Below are 24,983 nucleotides of genomic sequence, written 5' to 3' on the forward strand. Positions count from 1 at the left end.
CCTCTCACCTTAAAAGTAAAATGATGTGGACATAAACTGAAAACTTGGCCAACTTTGACAACCAATTTAGACCCATAATGGCGAAAAAGACCTGAAAAGACGCTTGGTTCCACTCGTCTTTTTTCTTCGCAAACATTATGAGTCGTTCTTCATCTAAACAGAAATATATGAACAGTCTTAACCGTCTGCATTCCAGTGAGAGCAGACCTTGTACAGTAAGTGATGTTTTGTTATGTTTGTTGGCTCTCATGAAGTCTGCATGAGTAGTAATCAGTGATGTTGTTGAAGGAAAAAGCAAACGTGATGCATTTTTGAAATTAATGGACCACCGTATGCACCGTAGGAGCGAAATACGTAAATATGACATGTTATGAATGAATGTGCCTGTTACTACATTACATACTGTATATACTTACAGTGCCTATATAAAACCTTGATGATCCTTTTTTTAACCGTTTTTTAGGCAGAGCGACTCCCATAGGCACCATTGCTCGCATTTATTTACTAGTTGGTGCATTAAAAAAAAAAACATATGTATTCTTGTCTTACATAATGATTGTGAATGATTGGCAACATTTCAAAAAAAGTGCAGTTCCCCTTGAAGTAAACTTACTAAAATATTGTATTTCTTGTGAAAATGCAAGAAATTGCATGATCACCCTCAGACAGTCATTATGAGTGCAGTTTGTGGATGTATTCATTCGTGCATTCAAGCACAGGTTAAGTGTTAAATCTAAGACCTTCACTTCTGTCGCACGAGCTCTTAATTCAGCCACAAGGACCTGATGACCACCCCTCCGTAGTGAAACCCCCCGCCCTAACATTCCTTCCCCTGAAGTCCGCTCACTCTTCAATAATGTGTGGGTTTGTTTTTGAGTAAAATCCTCCCATTTTTAACCTTCACATTCAGAATCGACTGCTGTCATCTGGGCCACCTGTCAGCCTTAGAACCTGCAGCGCATTATTTGACAAGGTAACTCCTCCATATTACTATTCAGCATCTCTAGCGTCAGTTATTGGATCTCAATTACGCCCACTGCAAATACTTTCAAGGGGATATTTTCTTTTTGATTTACTTTACTTTATTCTAGTTATGCATTGAATGATGTCTAATGATGTCATCTCATGGTGGGGATGGTGGTGGCAGAGGGTTGTGATGACTTTCAAACTGCATATGAACTCTCCCTTGTAACATCATCACCATTGGCAACATAACCACATGGTAAAGACAAAAAAAAACATTTCGCTACCTGCAAGTAGCCAGCCTCTGCACTCTTGACCGAATCCTTCTCCAAATAGGTCACAGACCCGTTAGGAAAGGACCGGGTCTTTCTTTCTTGTTTAATCACCAGAACTAAGCTGCACTGCTTCATTTCTGCATGACAAGACTGGAAGTGGACGTTTCCATTCCATAAGAGGAAGACGATCCAAGGCAAACTGACTTTTGGATGTGAGAAACAAATCCTCAGTGTTAGGCAGACTAAATATGTTGGAAGTTTTCAAATGGTGTGGTGCATATCCAGGATGTCTGCCGCTTATCTACGCATTGCACTTCACTGCGATGTTGCAGCAGGTTTGCTTCACTACTCAAACATAGAGCAGTGTGTTCCCTCTTTAAAATGCATTCTCATCCTTGGTTCTTGGCGCACAGAACCCAACACCTCTTCTCTGATAAAAGCTGTGTATCTTTTCCTTTTAACTCTTATTAGCACAACTGTTCCTGACAATTGGTAATTTTCTGACCACATGTTTAAAAACAGGATGTCAGCAACCATCTGACATTCTCAAGGGCAACACTTTTAAATGTGTACATACAGTATTTTAAAGCAGTGGTTCTCAACTACCTTATTTTCCGGGCTATAGAACGCACCGGTATTCAAGCCACACTCACCAAATTTGAGAAGAAATAAAACATTTTTTAACTGCATAAGTTGCAGATATATACAGGTACGAAATATTTTGTAAATGTTTATTTACATACCGTAATTGTTTCTAAAAAAGTGCCTGCAACATGGCAGTAAAACGGCTGATCAAACAAAACAGAAGTTATCGCCATGGACCCACTCGCTGCGGAAGCTAGCTCTCCAATCAGCTCAACAGACTCAATAGCTCCACGGTGACGTTTTGGTGAATTTAGGAAACTCAAATAATATAAAAAGAATGCCATTTTAAATTATTAATACCAACATGTAGCATTTTTGCCAATGCTAACGACACTAGCTGGATTACATTACGATAGCATGTACAGTTATGCATGAAAACCCTCCTACAGACATCACACATGGGACAGTTTTGTAAGTATGAATTGTTTTAGTTATATTGTAAAAACCTTACAGCCGTTGCTTGGAGTATTGAATGAAGAATCCTTTAAGCAGAAATGCTATTGACGGATACTTCCGGTTCGAGGAACGAAATGGGAAGTACAATTTTAACCTGCAGCACCTGCAGTTAGCAAATAGGTCCTAAAACATGCCGCATAGCACAAACAATAACACTTTTTCAGTGTCTTTGTCTGTGTTCTATGAAAACTGTTTGTTGAACACAAAACAAAATGGCCATTAGTGAAGAAAAATCCATAAATTAGCTGCATCGTTCTAAAAGCAGCAGGGTTCAAAGCGTAAGAAAAAAGTAGAGGCTTATACTCCGGAAAATACAATAGTTCGGCAGCAAGACCCACCATCACCCCTTAATGACAAGCGGCTACCCGAATTCGACATCACTACATACATAGTGAAACATTTTTGAATAATTTTGATGAATGTTATGTTTATGTTGATTTCAATCATGGAAATAAGATTACACAATAATACAGCACATATTTACAATGTCACACAAAGTTCAACATGTCAAACTCCATTCCACAATTATTACAAATACTTTTGTTCGTTACCTGTATTCAATCTGTAACATAAATATACACATAAATAATAATGATAAATCAATTCACATGAATAACAAGTTATCCAGTTATTGTTTACAAATAATAAAAAAATGTGTATCTCATAAAATTTGAAAACTAGCAAAAGGTTAAAATACGTACACTACTGGTTTACGCTGTAATTACAAAATTAACTTCACTAACTTCTTTGTTGTATTTGAACTTCAGAAATCAAACAACTTTTGCACGATATTAATATAGAGATGCGCGACTAAAAAAAGCTCGTAAAGAAACGGTGAATTAGATATACGATACAAACTACAGTCGTTCATAGTTTACCGTGATTTAACTAACTCATTTCCGCAAAGTAGGATTATTATTAAAATCATTAAAAAATAGTTTACCATCTTGAGTGCAGATCCTCCAGGCGCCACTGCTATGGTCCTCACCCGGCCACTACAACACGGCTACGACGTGGAAATACATGCTGGATAATTCATCTAAATTAGAACTGCGCTATGAATGCTGAAACCACGGGTGTAAGCCGCAGCTTTGTTGTTACTTGTTAGCATTTCGTTCATTAGCAATGCATGTCCTGTGTTGTCTTGAACCAAGAAAGTTCATCTCCACTTTGCTGCAGTTAGCCTTAAGTGCCACGCCAAATGTCCGATGCTTCGTGCCGCTTTTGTCTTTTGACGCCGTACCAATGTGGTGTTCTTATTGATGAGACAGGAGTTGAATATCAAGATCATCAAAAACTTGTTTTGTCAGCAGTTGGTCAACTTGCGATTGTTGCTGCGATATTTGAAGCTTCATGTAATGAGGGATGACTGTACATAGATGTGGCCTACGACAGAGATTTTAATTTCATTGCCCTATGGTGATAATAGTGGTAATACGAACGAAATTGAGAGTGACGAGCTTGCAACAGGCTGTAACAAACGTGTTGTTAATGCAATGTAGCGTCCTAAAGAAACTAGAATATAAAACATGTTTTCAGTTATTTCACCTTTTTTTGTTAAGTACATAACTCCACATGTGTTCATTCATAGTTTTGATGCCTTCAGTGACAATCTACAATGTAAACAGTCATGAAAATAAAGAAAACACGTTGAATGAGAAGAAAGTGTGTCCAAACGTTTGGACTGTACTGTATATACTATACAGTGTATGGATATATATTAACTATTTATTATACATATTATTGAATGGATTTTAGGCCATAACACCCAGACCTACAGTAAATGAGTTCTCATCATTCCCTGTAAAGAACTGTTTAAAAGACTTGACTCATTTGCGAACGCCTCATCTCTACCAGGCAACGACCTGTGACCCACTTTTTGCTCGCCACCCACCAGTTGAGAATCACTGCTTTTAGAGTAGTCAGTGTACAGATTGTGTAGAAGTATAGATTTACTGCACACTGACTACTGTAAGTTAGATCCAAGTTTCATTGCTGTAATACTGAGAGGCGCATTTACTTTTGCGAGATGTGTCACATGTCCTGCTTGAGGTTCCACTGGCTTGCTACTAATAGTGGTATTGCAACAACACCTGTGTCCATCCTGCAGGGTGCCAAAACATCAACTTCAGAACCCCCCATCGCGCCGCCTGTGTCAGAAGAGGAGGACGAGGAGGAAGAGGAAGAAGAGGAGGAGGAGGAAGATGAAGACGACGACGACGATGAACTTCCACCGGTCATTGCGCCTCGACCTGAGCACACCAAATCTGTGAGTTGTAGTGTTTTTCAGCGCAATGTAACATCATCGTGACTTCAACTCTTACTTATGCTCTTGCAGATCTACACACGCTCAGTCATGGACCCACCCAAGCCTCCCACCCCTGTCCAAGAGGTGGTGACGCCACCCGAGTCGCAGGTCCAGCCCGACAACACATCCAGCACAATGTATCGTAACACGGACCGCCAGAGGAAGAAGTCCAAAATGACAGATGAGGAGATCCTGGAGAGACTCAGTATGTGTCTTTATAGGCATACTTTTTATTCCACAACACCTGTTTTTTACCCACACTCGCTTGCTACAAGGTTAGGAAAACAGAAGAAAAGTCCAACAGGATTTAATACAATAGTACCTCAACTTACAAGCTTAATTGGTTCTGTGACAGAGCTCTCAACTCAAAACACTTGCATGTCAAATTAACATCTCCCGTTGAAAGGAATTGAAATCAATATAATTGGTGCTTGGCCCCACCTAAAGAGCACAATTTTAACGTGTAACATGCCTTTTAGAAAGATAAACTAACTTTTAGATAATAAATATTGTATAAAAACAATACAATAGAATGTACTACACACAACAACAGTAGTTTAAAGAAGTAATGTAATAATAATGTACAGCATTTACCTTGGAGAGTGGACTTCTCAATATCTCTAAATCTACATAGAAAAAACACAAGATACACTTTCAATCAGTGCATCAACCCAAACAACCTCCCCCATGCACACTCATCCACACCCACTCACACAAAAGGGGTTATTTCTTTCTGCTACCAATATTCTGGTTCCCACAACATAGACAACACATCTGCAAGGGACACAGTCCCTGAAGCACACATGATTGTATAGGCTGCTGGTCCACTAACATTTTCATTAATTACTATTTTTTATGTAATTATTTTTATATTGTTTTACTTTCTTTTTTATCCAAGAAAATGTTTTTTATTTATTTATCTTATTTTATTTTATTTTTTTAAAAAGGGCCTTATCTTCAACAGACCAGGTTGTCAATGAAATTAGATTTGTTTAAAGGTTTTTTTAAACCAGGCCCAGTCCAGATAATGTCCAAGTCGGACTCAGCAACACACACCTTCATTCATGTACACAGAAAAAAATTAGGGAACACAACAGATTGCATATAATTTATAAACAAAATTACATTTTCAAAATAAGCATTTATGTACAGTCCAGATTATGTCCAGGTCACTCAAATTAGGGAACACAACAACAGATATCAGATACTCTATAAACATAATTATACTTTCAAAACAAGCCTTTGAGGACTTCTCATCTTTTTTTTTTATGTTTTTTGGCATCATTATCGTTTTCAACCATGTAACTTTCTAAAATTAGAAAATACTGAATAAATGTTTTAAAGAAAGTAATACTAAGTGAATATCTGTTTTTGGCCTTAAAAATAAACATTTTACCGAGTACTATAATTAAATTGACTAAATCATGATTGTCAATGAACTCTCCTAAAATAACAGAAACCACATTAAGCTTCATAAACAAACCAATCCTTAAACACATTTTTTCAACTTCCACCCAAAACATAGACACAATATGACAATACCAAAACAAATGCAGGGTGGATTCAGGCTCCTGACAACAAAATCGGCAATCATCTGACTCTGTCATATTCCATAATTTTAACATTTTCCCTGTGGGTAAGAAGTTATAAATAATTTTAATTTGAAAATAAAGATTTTGCACATCGATAGTGGTTTTATAGATTAGTTTGAATATGGCATCCCATGGCAACGGGCAGTCAAAAAGGTCCTCCCATTTTCCATTTGTGTTGTATGAGGCAGCCTTTAAAGATTTCTTTATTAAATAAAAATTATATATTTTTCTATTTATTTTAGTTCCTTTTTGCAAACTAGAATTTCTTATTAGAGGTTTACAAACTAATAATTTAGTAGTTCCATAATTAATTATTTGTTTCCATCTTTTCCCAATTACTCCAGTTAGTTGACAAAATGAAAAGCTTGAGCAAGCATCACCATACATAGCTCTAAATTCATCATACTTCATAATTTTACCATTCTCATTGATAATATCATTGACAAAAATGATTCCTCTTTCAAACATATTTTTCCAAAAGAAAGGCTTTCCATCTATTACAATATTAGAGTTCATCCATATTAACTGCTGCAAAATATCGTCTCTTTTTTCTGGCACATAAAATTGAAAACACCACTATGAGTGGATTGTTTCCTTTATGAACCCCGCCATGTTTCCCAGCAGACTCTCTGGGAGGGGATCACTTGTAAAAAAGGATACAATTTCTTTTGATACAGTACATGTTTTTTGTCCAACAGGACATTTGTGTACCACTCAATGTTTAAATACATCTTTGGAACAATTGATGCTTTTAAAGACAGACACATAGCTTCAAGGTTGAGAAGTTTCAGGCCCCCATATTCATACTCTTTGTACAAAACCTTTCTTTTAATCTTTTCTGGTTTGCCGTTCCAGACAAAATCGAAGACCCTCCGCTTATAAATCTTAAAAAAGTTTTGTGATGGAGCTGGTAATGACAAAAACAAATAAATAAATTGAGGAATAATTAACGAGTTGGCAATAGACATTTTACCATACAAGGTTAGGGATTTCCCTTTCCATAATTGCTTAATTTTGTCCAGCTTTCTTAGTCGATTATCATAATTTACTGAGCCTAGATCTTCCAGATTTTCTGGGACAACAACACCAAGTATGTTAACTGGTCCATCTGTCCACAAAACAGGCACTTTGCATTCCATTCGAAAGGACGTTCCCTTTAGATTTCCGATCCTTAACATTTTACATTTATCATAATTAAGCTTAAGGCCAGATTGCTGTGAAAATATGTCCAAAAGATTAAGAAGGTTCCGCAAACAATGAGGAAAAATCTTATCTTTGTGAATCAGCCTTTTCTGACATGAACTTCATCAAGAACAAACACAGGACACGCCTCACTGATGCACATCTGCAAGACTCACTCAGAGTTGCAGTGTCAAGTTACACACCAGAGTACAACACACTAGTTAACAGCATGCAATGCCAGGCTTCCCACTAACTGACAAAGAAACAGATAACAGATTTGGTGTCCAGTTCAAAGTGTGACATGATTTAAAAATTTGAGAGTTTACTTTTGTTATTATTTGTACAAACATGGTGCAAAGTAATTCATGATTTGTTAAAAAAATGTTAGTGGCTAGCTAGTTAAAATGGGATATTGTGATTTCACAAGACTGTCTTAGAAGTGATCATTTGAAAATGTTCAATTTGAAAAATGTGCACTTAGAGAAAATATAAAAATAAAGTGTTGCATATTGATATTTATCTGTTTCTATATATATTTATTGTGAGAAATCATTAAGATGATCAGTGTTTCCACAAAGATAAATATCATTAATTATTAATAATAACAGAGTTAAAGGTAAACTGAGCAAATTGTCTACTTCTGGCAATTTATTTAAGTGTGTATCTAACTGGTAGCCCTTCGCAGTAATCAGTACCCAAGAAGTAGCCCTTGGTTTCAAAAAGGTTGGTGACCCCTGGTGCAGACTATCAGTGATAAGCTCAAATCACACACTCAGGTTTTTGATTAATTTGTTCTTTAATTCAATGAAATCATCCACTTCTTCTTTTTAGCACTGTCCTTTAAACTCACTTTCTTTCATGCCATGTTTGGTAAACAAAGTTATGTTGATCTCTAGCTATAAGCTAATGCTGGCGAGTAAGACCAGATATTTTGGACGGATCTTACGGGGTTCACTGTGACATTTGCTACCCCAACTAACGGCGGGGAAGCTTGTAACTCAAATGTTTTGCTTGCAACTTAAGACATAACATTTAGCTGAGAGACAGCTCTTTTCTCAAAATACTTTAAGTTGAGGTACCACTGTATAAGAAATAATCGGCCTTTGCAAACACACACAATACTGCTTATATTCGGAGACTTTAACAATATATTTAAAGTTGAAGATTTATTTTTGAGAATTCCAAACATGTATAGCAGCACATGAAATAACTGTATTCTACATCTGAGAGTAAGCAGCATAAATAATATGTACTTAATTTCCTAAAATAGCTGTCAGTGGCATGTATTTATTCAGCTGCAGAGAGAAAACATTTTTGGAAGGTGATATCTATTTAAGAGGAGGCCACTACTTAAAATGGCTTATAACTTAGACTTAGACAAACTTTAATGATCGACTAAAAATGTACTGTAGTAGCAGTATAAAATATCAACCAATCAATCAATCAATGTTTATTTATAGAGCCCTAAATCACAAGAGTCTCAAAGGGCTAAAATATAGCATATATGTAATATTTACATAATATATGTACAGTATATGATACATACTGATATATTATATTATATTTGTATATAATATATAACAATTACCATGTACAATATTACAGTATATGTAACAACTGCAGCATTAAATAGAGCAGAAAATATACATTATAAACAAAGAGAGGTAGCTAACATAGAAGGTGTCAGGTAATAGACATATATCATGGAGTGCGGCGTATAACAAATACATATATTAAAATATTGCTTTATTATTGTGGTTGCAGTGGTATAAAATTGCAATTCATCATACTGAGAGGTACATTTTTTTGGGTGGGGCGGAACTGTTAAGAACACCCGTCCGTGTGATGCAGTGCCTTTTTAAAGCTGCAAACTACAAACTCATTTTGATAAATGAGTACAGTACTTCCTGTGCAGGGAGGTGTTCCTAATATTGTGACCAATAAGTGTATCCATATTCACTCATGCTCAGTAAGCGATGTATATGAAAGAGTGTCAGTTTTATTAATAAACATAAAGTAGCTGACCTTAAAGGCAAAAGTCTCTGCTCTACAGTAATGTCTTCAAAACTCTTGTGCACACACACACACACACACACACACACACACACACACACACACACACACACATATATATAAATACAAACCACGCACAATCATTATGCATGTGTTTTGTCTCTGACTCAGGGAGTATCGTGAGTGTCGGGGATCCTAAGAAGAAGTACACGCGCTTTGAGAAAATAGGACAAGGGTAAGTCTGTCGATGAACGTAAAGGATTGCTATGTGAAAAAGCAGTTGTTTAGTTTCATGGCTGCTGAGTTTTCAGTAACCTATTGGTAAAATGACCATTATCTATATTATTTGTAACTTAGCTAGCTAACACAGTCATAAAGAGTCATGCTGCAAATGAAAACTTAAGCCCTATACTAAGATTAGTCATGAATATGATGCAACTTCCTACTGCAAAGAGTCAAAGATGGTCTTTATCAGTGTTGTCCACACTTTTTCCACAGAAGGATGTTATCACTGAAGATTCAAATGATATGGTGGATATTTTTGTAATTGAGTAAAACAGTCTGGAAAAATGCATTTAATAAATATAAATACAAAACATTAGGTCAGCTGTGTGTTTTTGCTGGCAATGTATACTATTATTAGGGACATTTGAATTGGCGCTGCTCTTTTTTGTGTCTAATTTCATTGTATTTCTGCAATGTAACCTTCGCAACTTAGACTCAATATCCCTCTTCAAATCAGACTCAAAACACACCTATTCCTGACTGCTTATTCATTGTAAATCTTATCGATCTTTGTTGTTGTTTTTATCCAATTCATTTTATTGTTTTGATTTTGTACGGTGTCCTTGAGTGCCCAGAAAGGCGCCTTATAAGTGTAAAGAAAAAAAAATGTAAGAAAAAATGTGCCGCTGCTCTATATTCTAGTGGTACCCTGCTTTTTTAGGAGCTACAGTACGGTCAAAATCAGGAAAGATCCTCTACGCCCGTGTTTCTTAACCATAGGGCAGCGCGCGCCCCCGAGAAGGCAGCCAAAAGAATATCTGTTTCTCAGCTGTGGTCCTATACACTTTTCCACCACTTGTGGCAGTAGTGAAACTATCACACAAACCTGACCAAAACTTTGATAATATTTAGAGCAGGGGTCACCAACCTTTTTGAAACCAAGAGCTACTTCTTGGGTACCGATTAATGCGCAGGGCTACCAGTTTGATACACACTTAAATAAATTGCCAGAAATAGCCAATTTGCTCAATTTACCTTTAACTCTATGTTATTATTAATAATTAATGATATTTAGACTTAATTGAACGGTTTAAAAGAGGAGAAAACACGAAAAAATTACAATTACATTTTTAAACATAGTTTATATTCAATTTTGACTCTTTAAAATTCAAAATTCAACCAAAAAAAGAAGAGAAAAAATAGCTAATTCGAATCTTTTTGAAAAAATTAAAAAAATAATTTATGGGACATCATTAGTAGTTTTTCCTGATTAAGATTAATTTCAGAATTTTGATGACATGTTTTAAATAGGTTAAAATCCAATCTACACTTTGTTAGAATATATAACAAATTGGACCAAGCTATATTTCTAACAAAGACAAATCATTATTTCTTCTAGATTTTCCAGAACAAAATTTTTAAAATAAATTCAAAAGACTTTGAAATAAGATTTAAATTTGATTTTACAGATTTTGTAGATTTGCCAGAATGATTTTTTTGAATTTGAATCATAATAAGTTTGAAGAAATATTTAACAAATATTCTTCGTCGAAAAAACAGAAGCTAAAATGAAGAATTAAATTAAAATGTTTTCTTTACAATAAAAAAAATAAATTTACTTGAACATTGATTTAAATTGTCAGGAAAGAAGAGGAAGGAATTTAAAAGGTAAAAAGGTATATGTGCTTAAAAATCCTAAAATCATTTTTAGGGTTGTATTTTTTCTCTAAAATTGTCTTTCTGAAAGTTATAAGAAGCAAAGTAAAAAAAATTAAGGAATTCATTTAAACAAGTGAAGACCAAGTCTATAAAATATTTTCTTGGATTTTCAAATTCTATTTGAGTTTTGTCTCTCTTAGAATTAAAAATGTCGGGCAAAGCGAGACCAGCTTGCTAGTAAATAAATAAAATTTAAAAAATAGAGGCAGCTCACTGGTAAGTGCTGCTATTTGAGCTATTTTTAGAACAGGCCAGCAGGCTACTCATCTGGTCCTTACGGGCTACCTGGTGCCCGCGGGCACCGCGTTGGTGACCCCTGATTTAGAGACTTAGACTTCCTTTATTGTCATTCAAATTTGAACTTTACAGTACAGATAAGAACAAATTTTTGTTGCATTAGCTCATTGTAGTGCAGGATAAAAGTTGCATTTACAAAAGAAGGTGCAGATTTAAATAGATTACTGTACAGATAAATATATTGCACTTTTGCATATGCATGCACGTTTACAGATGTATGTTATATTGTCTTTATAGTCCATTTGTTATTTAACACATGAAGTGAATAAGGTTAAGAACAGGACACACAACAGGAGCACTGTGCTGTATATTTCAATCATAGTCATTCAGGGTCCTATATTCCCACGTGCTTAAGTGGAAAAAAGGTGTACAACTGCACAGATTCTGGCTGGGCCGCATTCTCCTACTCCACTAAAGTCTGTCACTACTCGTCTTCATTCAAGATGCGCACTTTGGGTTGAGCAAGCCTAAAATGTGAGCCTGCCCTGTCAAATCTGGCCTTCCACGTATTCTCCCATCCACTTAATCAGTTTTGCTTCTACGCGCTTCCGAGGCCATATGGAAGTTTGTATGCAGTGTACACCACACATAATAAAATGATAACAGAGACTTTCATGAAGTGATCGAATCTATTATGATTAGAAAAAACTTAAGCGCAAACGGGAGAATAGGGCTGTTAAAATTTTGCACAGATCTGGCAGGCAGGTTCAATGTGGTCATTTATCATTTCATATCTACAAATTGGATTTATAGATATGAAACATAATAAGCACAGGAATGGACACCTCCCTACTCGCCTTTGCTTTGAATTGTGTTTCCAGTGTGATTATTTTTGAGGAAATACGATGTTGTGAATGAATGTTGTGGTTATTGTTATCGTGCGGGCAAATGCAAATTCAATTTACTGGGAAGCAGATTCATATTAATCCAATTGGGTCAAAGCATTTCCTGTGACGATGATGACCAATCCCTCATCATTTCCAAGCGTAAAAAAGCGTGATGAAATGAACCTAATTTCAAAACAAAAGTGATGAATTTTACATGTGTTTGCCTCAAGGGCTTCTGGCACTGTGTATACCGCCATCGACATAGCAACAGGCCAAGAGGTAAACAAAAGAAGATCATGGCATTTCATGCTGTAGATGTGTTGCTGGGAAGTGTACTGTACATACAGTTTGTTCTTCTCTCTTCAGGTGGCCATCAAGCAGATGAACCTGCAGCAGCAACCCAAGAAGGAGCTGATCATCAATGAGATCTTAGTGATGAGGGAAAACAAAAACTCTAATATAGTCAACTACCTGGACAGGTGTGTTAACAGATGATTGTGCATTATTTCATTGATCAAGATTCTTTCACTTTTCTTTTTGCTGCCCAAATTGCAATACTGTCCCCTACTGTTAGTATTGCTACACTTCAGTGTCAGAATGACCTCTCCTTGATACTGAAGGAAAACATTTTTTTTCATAGTTACCTGGTAGGAGATGAGCTGTGGGTGGTGATGGAGTATTTGGCCGGCGGCTCGTTGACAGACGTGGTGACTGAGACCTGCATGGACGAGGGCCAGATAGCAGCGGTTTGCAGAGAGGTAAGAAACCCAAATGTAAAGACGGTGACGGCAACCACACCCACTTCCACCGATCACAGCTAACTTTTGTTTTGAAGAGGAAAATAGGATTGTTCTGCCTCTCTCTACATGTCACTGGCTTAAATAGATTAACAAAAAATACATTAGTAGGGATATGAATTTTACAAAGACTCACGGTTTTGATTCAGAGTCGATACTCAATTTAAACTGATGTTTGTAAAAATCATTTGGTATACAAATTATAATAAAACCTTTTCAAAACAGATTTCAAAAGTTCCTCTTGGACATATGACATGTATACACAGTGAATGAGCATGGGGATAGCATAAAGAGTAAATAAATATTCCATTATTTCATGATTTCTGTTATTTCATGATTTATTTATATTAAAGTACCAGTAGAGGGTAAAAACAAGTTGCCTCTATATTGAAGCTATTATCATATATGTTTGATCTATGACACCAAAAGACTTACGAAGTTTGCGAATAATTAGATATGATCAAAATAGTATCAATCTCACGGAGATTCTCGAGCCATTTTGAGAGACAATGAGGAAGCCAGTCACGTGATCGCGTGTTGATAGGGAACCAAAGATCCCTTCCCTATCAACAACAATACTAATCAAGCAGACTTAGTGAGAGCCAACAAGTATTACTTTTGGATAAATTAAGATCCAGGACCTTATATTTTTGAACCCGAACACAAAGAGGATGAGCAATAAGTTTTAGAAGCCGAGTGATGGGTGCAGTTTCATTGTGACACTAGCATCCTCAGCGTTGCTCGGTGCTCAACGTACAAACTAACAATAACAAACCAGAATAAAACAAGCACTTGCTGTAATATTTCCATCTCGCGGGGATGCGGACCGATGGGACGCTCACATAATTCCGTTTAGATGAAGATTCAATCGCAATCCTCACGAAAGGTAAAAAAAGTTATTGTAAGAAGTGTCTTGTTGGGTCTATTTCGCCATCTCGGCCAATGTCAAAGTCGACCAGCCTGTCAGACCATGGCCACATGTGTCTACTGCCAGGTGAGAGATGCATCAATTATAATCTAGAAATTACTTTTAGCAAGTTTGTGATGAAGCAAAAGCAGCCGTCTGCTCTGTGTGCCAACAATAGCAGCGTAAGCTAGCATTAGCTAACTGCTATCAATGCGCCACTAAAATAGGCCGTCTGCATTGGTGCTTATAATAACAATATCACTCATATTTGGTTAATTTTCAGGTCACGACATGTAAATGGAATATTGTTGGCAGTTTCTGGATGTTTTTAGAGAGACAGTATAATAGGGTGACCAGGTGTCCGGATTTAGGCCGGACAGTCCGAATTTTTAATGCCCTGTCCGGCGTCCGGCGCAGCATCAAGCCGGACACGTATTTGTCCTCCTTTTTGAGGCACTAGGCTTGAAGAGTGGAGTTTTTTCATTTTTGCTGGGCTGCAGCGCAATAGCCAATCATAGACCGTAAAAAAATGCCCCCAACGCAGTAACATATCAAATGATTGGCTAAGAGCGGTGTCGGATACAAATCTGCTTATCATTGGTTAGAAAGGTAAACAAGGGTCCATGTGCTGCTGCGGCATGACATTGACAGAAAGTTAGCATCATGCCAAAACGCAAGACCTCATTTAATTCTGAATGGATAAAAGAGCACGAATTTATAACGAAAAGCAGTCGAGACTCATTCCATGGCTTCTGCACACTTTGTCGATGTGATGTCGACGTAAGTAGTCAGGGGAAAGCTGCAATTGAACGGCATGCGGGTACAGATAAACCTAAAAGTAATAAACTTGCGGCAGGTACCTCTTCAATGAGGACATTTTTTCGTGAAGTTTCGTCGCCCCTGGATGACAAGATAACCGCTGCAAGGGGCTGTTGATCCTGAGCTGCTACAGAGGGTGAATGTGGAGTTTGCTTAAAGACTGGTCTGCTGCGCACACACACAGACACTGAAGACAAGTCCCCAAAAGACTGAAGCACTTTAGAAATGCTATGCTTTTTGAACAGTTGAATGTTTTCTTGTTTGTTTGTTTGTTACAATCTCCTTTGTTGTTTATATAAAAGGTTATTCAGGCTTTTTTAAAAAGCTTTTTTTTTATTATATATGCTACCTGTTAATTGTTGTTTACATTTAAATCCACACATGTTATGCTTTGTGGCACTCTGCACTTGAAAAGATTCATCTCAGTGGTCACTTTTTGAACACCACAATGTATTGAATAAATACAAATACTGTTAACAAACACTTGAATTTTATATTTTTTCCTATTCAGCCACACAAACATCATCTTTAAACCACTCAAAATTGTACTATAAATAAGAGTATACCAGAGTCCTATGTACACCATAGTAATTTATTGATATGCCGCATAATGTCCTCCTTTTTGGTGTCATATGCCGCATAATGTCCTCCTTTTTGTTGTCATAGAAATGGTCACCCTATAGCAGGGGTCACCAACGCGGTGCCCGCGGGCACCAGGTCGCCCGTAAGGACCAGATGAGTCGCCCGCGGGCCTGTTCTAAAAAAAAATAATAATAATTTTTTTTTTAAATAAAAAAAAATATATATTTTTTTTTTATTTTTTAAATTAAATCTACATAGAAAAAACACAAGATACACTTTCAATCAGTGCATCAACCCAAACAACCTCCCCCATGCACACTCATCCTCACCCACTCACACAAAAGGGGTTATTTCTTTCTGCTACCAATATTCTGGTTCCCACAACATAGCCAACACATCTGCAAGGGACACAGTCCCTGAAGCACACATGATTGTATAGGCTGCTGGTCCACTAACATTTTCATTAATTACTATTTTTTATGTAATTATTTTTATATTGTTTTACTTTCTTTTTTATCCAAGAAAATGTTTTTTATTTACGTATTTATCTTATTTTATTTTATTTTTAAAAAAAGGGCCTTATCTTCAACAGACCAGGTTGTCAATGAAATTAGATTTGTTTAAAGGGTTTTTAAAACCAGGCCCAGTGCAGATAATGTCCAAGTCGGACTCAGCAACACACACCTTCATTCATGTACACAGAAAAAAATTAGGGAACACAACAGATTGCATTCAATTTATAAACAAAATTACATTTTCAAAATAAGCATTTATGTACAGTCCAGATTATGTCCAGGTCACTCAAATTAGGGAACACAACAACAGATATCATATAATCTATAAACATAATTATACTTTCAAAATAAGCCTTTGAGGACTTCTTTCTTTTAATGTTTTTTGGCATCAGTATCGTTTTCAACCATGTAACTTTCTAAAGTTAGAAAATACTGAATAAATGTTTTAAAGAAAGTAATACTAAGTGAATATCTGTTTTTGGCCTTAAAAATAAACCTTTTACCGAGTACTATAATTAAATTGACTAAATCATGATTGTCAATGAACTCTCCTAAAATAACAGAAACCACATTAAGCTTCATAAACAAACCAATCCTAGAACACATTTTTTTCAACTTCCACCCAAAACAAAGACACAATATGACAATAGCAAAACAAATGCAGGGTGGATTCAGGCTCCTGACAACAAAATCGGCAATCATCTGACTCTGTCATATTCCATAATTTTAACATTTTCCCTGTGGGTAAGAAGTTATAAATAATTTTAATTTGAAAATAACGATTTTGCACATCGATAGTAGTTTTATAGATTAGTTTGAATATGGCATCCCATGGCAACGGGCAGTCAAAAAAGTCCTCCCATTTTCCATATGTGTTGTATGGGGCAGCCTTTAAAGATTTCTTTATTAAATAAAAATTTTATATTTTTCTATTTATTTTAGTTCCTTTTTGCCAACTAGAATTTCTTATTAGAGGTTTACAAACTAATAATTTAGTAGTTCCATAATTAATTATTTGTTTCCATCTTTTCCCAATTACCCCAGTTAGTTGATAAAATGAAAAGCTTGAGCAAGCATCACCATACATAGTTCTAAATTCATCATACTTCATAATTTTACCATTCTCATTGATAATATCGTTGACAAAAATGATTCCTCTTTCAAACATATTTTTCCAACAGAAAGGCTTTCCATCTATTACAATATTAGAGTTCATCCATATTATCTGCTGCAAAATACCGTCTCTTTTTTCTGGCACATAAAATTGAAAACACCACTATGAGTGGATTGTTTCCTTTATGAACCCCGCCATGTTTCCCAGCAGACTCTCTACATAAGAAAAATGGGAGGGGATCACTTGTAAAAAAGGATACAATTTATTTTGATACAGTACATGTTTTTTGTCCAACAGGACATTTGTGTACCACTCAATGTTTAAATACATCTTTGGAACAATTGATGCTTTTAAAGACAGACACATAGCTTCAAGGTTGAGAAGTTTCAGGCCCCCATATTCATACTCATTGTACAAAACCTTTCTTTTAATCTTTTCTGGTTTGCCGTTCCAGACAAAATCGAAGACCCTCCGCTCATAAATCTTAAAAAAGTTTTGTGATGGAGCTGGTAATGACAAAAACAAATAAATAAATTAAGGAATAATTAACGAGTTGGCAATAGACATTTTACCATACAAGGTTAGGGTTTTCCCTTTCCATAATTGCATAATTTTGTCCAGCTTTCTTAGTCGATTATCATAATTTACTGAGCCTAGATCTTCCAGATTTCCTGGGACAACAACACCAAGTATGTTAACTGGTCCATCTGTCCACAAAACAGGCACTTTGCATTCCATTCGAAAGGACGTTCCCTTTAGATTTCCGATCCTTAACATTTTACATTTATCATAATTAAGCTTAAGGCCAGATTGCTGTGAAAATATGTCCAAAAGATTAAGAAGGTTCCGCAAACAACGAGGAAAAATCTTATCTTTGTGAATCAGCCTTTTCTGACATGAACTTCATCAAGAACAAACACAGAACACGCCTCACTGATGCACATCTGCAAGACTCACTCAGAGTTGCAGTGTCAAGTTACACACCAGAGTACAACACACTAGTTAACAGCATGCAATGCCAGGCTTCCCACTAACTGACAAAGAAACAGATAACAGATTTGGTGTCCAGTTCAAAGTGTGACATGATTTAAAAATTTGAGAGTTTACTTTTGTATTTTACATGAGTTATTATTTGTACAAACATGGTGCAAAGTAATTCATGATTTGTTAAAAAATGTTAGTGGCTAGCTAGTTAAAATGGGATATTGTGATTTCACAAGACTGTCTTAGAAGTGATCATTTGAAAATGTTCAATTTGAAAAATGTGCACTTGGAGAAAATATAAAAATAAAGTGTTGCATATTGATATTTATCTGTTTCTATATATATTTATTGTGAGAAATCATTAAGATGATCAGTGTTTCCACAAAGATAAATATAATTAATTATTAATAATAACAGAGTTAAAGGTAAATTGAGCAAATTGGCTATTTCTGGCAATTTATTTAAGTGTGTATCAAACTGGTAGCCCTTCGCATTAATCAGTACCCAAGAAGTAGCTCTTGGTTTCAAAAAGGTTGGTGACCCCTGCCCTACAGTATAATGATCTGTTGACTCAATTGTTGGCTTATTATTTAGGAATTCAAATGCATAAAAAAGCCAAGCATATGTGTTCTTGTCTTACATAAGGATTGTGAATGATAAACACCACGTATATTTCCAATGTTTGCATATTTCCAGTATGACTGATCTGATCATATGGTCAGAGTGCAGAAGTGTTACTATTGTGATGTCAATATCCGAAAATAGCCGAAGGTATTCAGAGCGCAATATTCAAAATGGCGGACTGGATTTGTGGCATTTTGTGATGTTTGGACAGTGTTTTCACATACTTTGCGGATTGTAAATACAATTTGATATGATTTAATGGATATAATGAAACACAAATAAGCATATAAAGTCAACTTGTTTTTCCACTCTACTGGTACTTAAATGATTTTAAAAAATGTCTCTAATTTTTTTCATGTAAAAGTGCATCTAAAAATATAATCATTTAATGAGATTGTTATTTTATGATTTATTTAATTAGTTTATAATTTAAAAACATATTTATTAATTCAATGTATTTCTTGTAAAAGGTAATTATTTAATAATTCAATTATTTTTTCATGGTTTTAATTCATTATTTAAAAATGTTTTTAAACATGAATAAATACAATTAAAAAATCTAAATAATTGCAATTACATTTTTTTTTTTAAATGTAAAAAAAAAAAGTTTTTAAATTCTTAAGGACTTTTTTTGGGGGGTTCTTGAAAATTATAAATATATTTATAGTCAGAATAAAAAACTATTGTATTTGGGATATGAATAAAAAAAAATGTTTTCTCATAGTTCCTACTGATTCTTCATTATGTGGTACTAGTCCAGTTGGGATAGTCTCCAACTCCCCACGGTAGAAATGGAAAGATAGATTACTAAATTTTCACTGTTATTGGGAACACTTAAAGGCCTACTGAAACCCACTACTACCGACCACGCAGTCTGATAGTTTATATATCAATGATGAAATCTTAACATTATAACACATGCCAATACGGCCGGGTTAACTTATAAAGTGACATTTTAAATTTGCCGCTAAACTTCCGGTTCGAAACGCCTCTGAGGATGACGTATGCGCGTGACGTAGCCCGGGGAACAGAGGTATGCCTTCCCCATTGAATACAATACAAAAAAGCTCTGTTTTCATTTCATAATTCCACAGTATTCTGGACATCTGTGTTCGTGAATCTGTTGCAATTATGTTCATTGCATTATGGAGAAAGAAGCTGAGCAAGCAAAGAAGAAAGTTGTCGGTGCGAAACGGACGTATTTTTCGAACGAAGTCAGCAACAACAGTACACAGCCGGCGCGTCTTTGTTTACATTCCCGAAAGATGCAGTCAAGATGGAAGAACTCGGATAACAGAGACTCTAACCAGGAGGACTTTTGACTTCGATACACAGACGCCTGTAGAGAACTGGGACAACACAGACTCTTACCAGGATTACTTTGATTTGGATGACAAAGACGCAGACGTGCTACCGTGAGTATGCAGCTTTGGCTTCTAAACATTTGATCGCTTGACCGTATGTGCGCAACTTTTTTTTTTGTGTATGTACGTAACTTTTTTAAAATATATAAGCTTTATGAACCTTGGGTTAGGTGAACGGTCTTTTGGGCTGAGTGATTGTGTGTGTTCATCAGGTGTTTGAATTGTATTGGCGTGTTCTATGGAGCTAGGAGCTAGCAGAGGAGCTAGGAGCTAGCATAACAAACACGTAGGTGTTTTTATGCAGGATTAATTTGTGGCATATTAAATATAAGCCTGGTTGTGTTGTGGCTAATAGAGTATATATATGTCTTGTGTTTATTTACTGTTGTAGTCATTCCCAGCTGAATATCAGGTACCGTGAGTATGCAGCCTTGGCTGCTAAACATTTGATAGCTTGACCGTATGTGCGCGTCACGTACGTAACTTTTTAAAAATATATAAGCTTTATGAACCTTGGGTTAGGTGAACGGTCTTTTGGGCTGAGTGATTGTGTGTGTTGATCAGGTGTTTGAATTGTATTGACGCGTTCTATGGAGCTAGGAGCTAGCAGAGGAGCTAGGAGCTAGCATAACAAACACGTAGGTGTTTTTATGCAGGATTAATTTGTGGCATATTAAATATAAGCCTGGTTGTGTTGTGGCTAATAGAGTATATATATGTATTGTGTTTATTTACTGTTGTAGTCATTCCCAGCTGAATATCAGGTCACCCCCGGCTCTCACAGCATCTTCCCTATCTGAATAGCTTCAACTCCCCACTAGTCCTTCACTTGCACTTTACTCATCCACAAATCTTTCATCCTCGCTCACATTAATGGGGAAATTGTCGCTTTCTCGGTCCGAACCTCTCGACCTCTACACCATCAAACACACTTTGGGACAAACTAAACTGCAAAAACTCAAATTCAATCGAGCTCTAATATTAGAAATCAATTAAAATAAATACTTGCAGACAAATACATACTCAAATCTGAGATATACTTTCCTGAAATAAACAAAATAATTTTTAAATGTCCTGCTTCTTTTCAGTGTCTTCAGGCGCTGGACTTCCTCCACTCCAACCAGGTGATCCACCGAGACATAAAAAGTGACAACATCCTTTTGGGCATGGATGGTTCGGTCAAGCTGAGTGAGTTTGTTGTCGTTGGCATCAAGATTCATTCGATCACGTGATCTCTTATCCGTTGCTCCCTCTGTCGCCCTCTACAGCCGACTTTGGCTTCTGCGCCCAAATCACTCCGGAGCAGAACAAGCGCAGCACAATGGTGGGGACGCCTTACTGGATGGCACCGGAGGTAGTGACCCGGAAGGCTTACGGCCCAAAAGTGGATATCTGGTCTTTGGGAATTATGGCTATAGAAATGGTGGAGGGCGAACCGCCGTACCTAAATGAGAATCCACTCAGGGTAAGAAACGTCATGATAGGATATCAAATAGTATACCATTTTATTTCTGCCTTTTCACGGTGTGTGTCTTTACAGGCCTTGTATCTGATCGCTACCAACGGGACACCGGAGCTCCAGAACCCAGAGAGACTGTCCTCAGTCTTCAGAGACTTCCTCAATCGTTGCCTGGAGATGGACGTGGACCGCAGAGGTTCTGCCAAGGAGCTGCTTCAGGTAATAGACATGAAAAACTACTTCAGTTTTACAGTTCTGTTTAATTCCCTCTAAATCTGATAATACACATATTGAACTAATTAGAAGGTGTATCGTCCCTCTCAGAAGACTTTATTTATTTTAAACTCATTTGAGGAACAGGACTGAAAGTAACACGAGGGAGTTTTTAGCACAGAATTAATAAATATATGAAATATAGCCACATGGCATTTATGCTAATAACATGTTGACAGTAAGTATATTACAGTTATTCAGCTAAAAGATATTTAATAACACAAAAATAATTTAGGTAACATGACTGTGACACCCCCCGCGACCCCAAAAAGGGACAAGCGGTAGAAATGGATGGATGGATGGGTTGTCACTAAAGATTTTGACTCTCACGTGATAGTTGAAATATCAAATATACTGAAAAATGATTGGACTTACTTTTTTACTGTCGCCTGCAGAGGATCTGAGTGGCACAACTTCTTGTGGACCATGTGATTCATGGAATAATCCATATTTATATTGGGGGTAACGTGTCATAAGGTAACAGGACTGTAAAAACCCCAGGGACACAAATAAATAACTAAATTGTTGTTTTATAAAAAGTTATAATAATGAAAACAAATTTGGCACATAAATGGACGGTCAAATGGGAAAAAAATATATATATATATTTAAATGTGTCATAAATTAATTATTAAAATGTGTCATTATTTTTTATAATGTAAAATTAAGTTTAATTTCTTAATTGTTTAATTATTTAAATATTCAATAATTATTTAATCATTTAAATAAAATATGTCAATGTTCAATTAATTATTTAATTTAATATGTCATTGTGTGTTTCATTATTTCTCGATTTATTTCATGATTTAAAGATCTATTAAAGTATTTCATTAACCTGCGTGTCAACCTGAGGGTCAAATGAGACTAAATTAAATAATTAGGTGAGTGTCATTAATGAATTATAATCGGAATTAAATACATAAATGTGTCATTTATTTAATGCAAAGACTTCCATAATTCAATATTTAAACATTAATTGTAAATTATTTCGACATTTAATTATTTCATGATTTCATGAACCTGTAGCTTATTTTATCCGTCAAACTTAGCCGTCAGTCAGTGGGCGGGTCCTAACACCTGATTGGTTACCCGACACTTCCACTTCGACCAGAGAAGCGTAGAAGTACTGCTCCATATCTTGGTCTGAAAGTGCAGAAATAACTCCGACAACGTGAATACATTTCTCTAACTGCTAGATGTTCTGAGTCATAATAATAATAATAATGGATTCGATTTTATATCACGCTTTTTTATTGTTAGTCAGCACGTCTTCCTTCCACACACAAAGGTCTAAAATATCTACCACCACCTCCTAAAAGAGTACGAGTATATCCCCATTCGACGCCATGTTTTGAAAGACTTCCAAAGTTCCAGGCTTCAGACCAAAGCAATCATTGGACTAGATTTGTGTAAGCCCCGCCCACTGACTTGGAGGGATTTGACAGATGAAATAAGTTCATAAAGCGTTACACAAAGGTTCATGAAATAATGAAATACATCATTAAATATTGAAATAATTGATTAAAGGATTAGATCATTAAACATTTTAATATTAAATAATTGAATGTAATTTCTCATTACATAAATTAATGACACATTTTATAACACATTAACGTATTTCATTCCAATTATAATAAATGAATGACACTTTTAAGTTAATATTTAAAAATGTCCCATCTGACCCTCCATATTCCTGATCAGTGATTCTCAAACTGCCGTATGCTAAACAATCACTTAATTCAATTTTCAAACACAGTGTTACTGTTCAAACTGTGTGCAATGTTACAGTGGCCATAACATGTTTTCAATATATTTGTTAAATAAAACATCTGCTTTGTTTTTTACGAATGTTTAGGCCTACTATGCTACTGTACTTTAATGTTGGTCATTATGGTGGTACTGTACTCGGAGAACCAAGTGTTTTCTGAGGTGGTACTTGGTGAAAAAAGTTTAAGAACCACTAATTTAAATGATTATATTTCATGATAAAGTCTAATTCTAGGGAGAGGGGACAGGCAACAAATATATTTTTCTCAAAATTCAGCTTTTAGATTTTACTTATTAAATCAATGTTCAGGACACTTTGCCTGATAAAAAATGTTTTACAGTTAATTTATTGTATGCATTTTATTTCCTAGGGACACGCAAATAATCACTGATTCGGTGGATTCCCACAAAATAGTTACAACGCAACATTTGTAAAAATTATGTTGGGCTTAAAATGTTTACTTCACAATTACTAGCTTTCCAAGTGGATTGTTTGCAGGCGATACCAATTTGACAACTCGTTATATACAACAACTTAATTTTTACATTTTGATTATGATTTGGAGTGCATGAGAAAGTGAAAAAGTAAAGCCAACGTAAAGAAATAAACTGCTATGTCAGTCAGTCATTTATAGTGTTGAGTTTGTTGTAAACAACATTCCAAGAGTTTCACTGAGTATCACAGCCAACATTTTACAGCGCATGTAGCTGCAGATGAATGTTGACCCCTCATGATAACTCAAATTCAGACACTCATTACAGACTACTATTGGCTATTTGGGGTTTTATTTGGAGCGTTTGTTTCAATAATGGCAGCGTGACCGCCATATGTTAATACTTAACACTTCATCTTCGTTTTATTGCATCCGTCTTACATTTTGATTCTTTCCTTCCGCGCGCAGCATTCCTTCCTCAAGCTGGCCAAGCCGCTGTCCAGCCTGACGCCTCTGATTGTAGCTGCCAAGGAAGCCATAAAGAACAGCAGTCGCTAGAGGGCGCCCTCTATGCTCACCCAAGGCTGCAGCCCTGCTTGTGCGTGCAGGCCGGGTCATGTGACGGCACAAAGCGGGAGGGGGTCCGAGTGGAGCTCTCTCTTCCCCCTTGCATTTACGTAGGACGGATGTCGGCCTTGCAGCCTCTCGGCCCCGTGCTGCTACTAAAAAGGACACGTTTTTCTTTGCGCTCATGTACATGTAGAGCAATCCATCACTAGTGTGTGTGTGTGTGTGTGTGTGTGTGTGTGTGTGTGTGTGTGTGTGTAGGTTCTGTATGGGGG

General features: G+C 36.1%; 1 protein-coding gene across 4 annotated transcripts in view; it reads left to right on the forward strand.

Moving 5' to 3' along the window:
• Nucleotides 1-24,961, forward strand: part of LOC133650460 (serine/threonine-protein kinase PAK 3) — a 63,958-nt gene extending 38,997 nt beyond the window's left edge. The window contains exons 6-16 of one of the 4 annotated variants that reach the window (XM_062047711.1): nt 911-973; nt 4,450-4,608; nt 4,678-4,852; nt 9,594-9,669; nt 12,733-12,781; nt 12,869-12,981; nt 13,143-13,260; nt 21,297-21,396; nt 21,477-21,673; nt 21,749-21,886; nt 24,610-24,961. In XM_062047711.1, coding sequence (XP_061903695.1) covers nt 911-973; nt 4,450-4,608; nt 4,678-4,852; nt 9,594-9,669; nt 12,733-12,781; nt 12,869-12,981; nt 13,143-13,260; nt 21,297-21,396; nt 21,477-21,673; nt 21,749-21,886; nt 24,610-24,699 — 1,278 coding nt within the window. In that variant the 3' untranslated portion in view covers nt 24,700-24,961. The remainder of the gene's footprint in view (nt 1-910; nt 974-4,449; nt 4,609-4,677; nt 4,853-9,593; nt 9,670-12,732; nt 12,782-12,868; nt 12,982-13,142; nt 13,261-21,296; nt 21,397-21,476; nt 21,674-21,748; nt 21,887-24,609) is intronic. The other 3 variants (XM_062047712.1, XM_062047713.1, XM_062047714.1) reach the window with 3 other exon arrangements.
• Nucleotides 24,962-24,983: the final 22 nt, after the last annotated feature.

This window comes from Entelurus aequoreus, linkage group LG05, assembly GCF_033978785.1.
Source record: "Entelurus aequoreus isolate RoL-2023_Sb linkage group LG05, RoL_Eaeq_v1.1, whole genome shotgun sequence".
In the NCBI taxonomy this organism is placed as follows: domain Eukaryota; kingdom Metazoa; phylum Chordata; class Actinopteri; order Syngnathiformes; family Syngnathidae; genus Entelurus; species Entelurus aequoreus.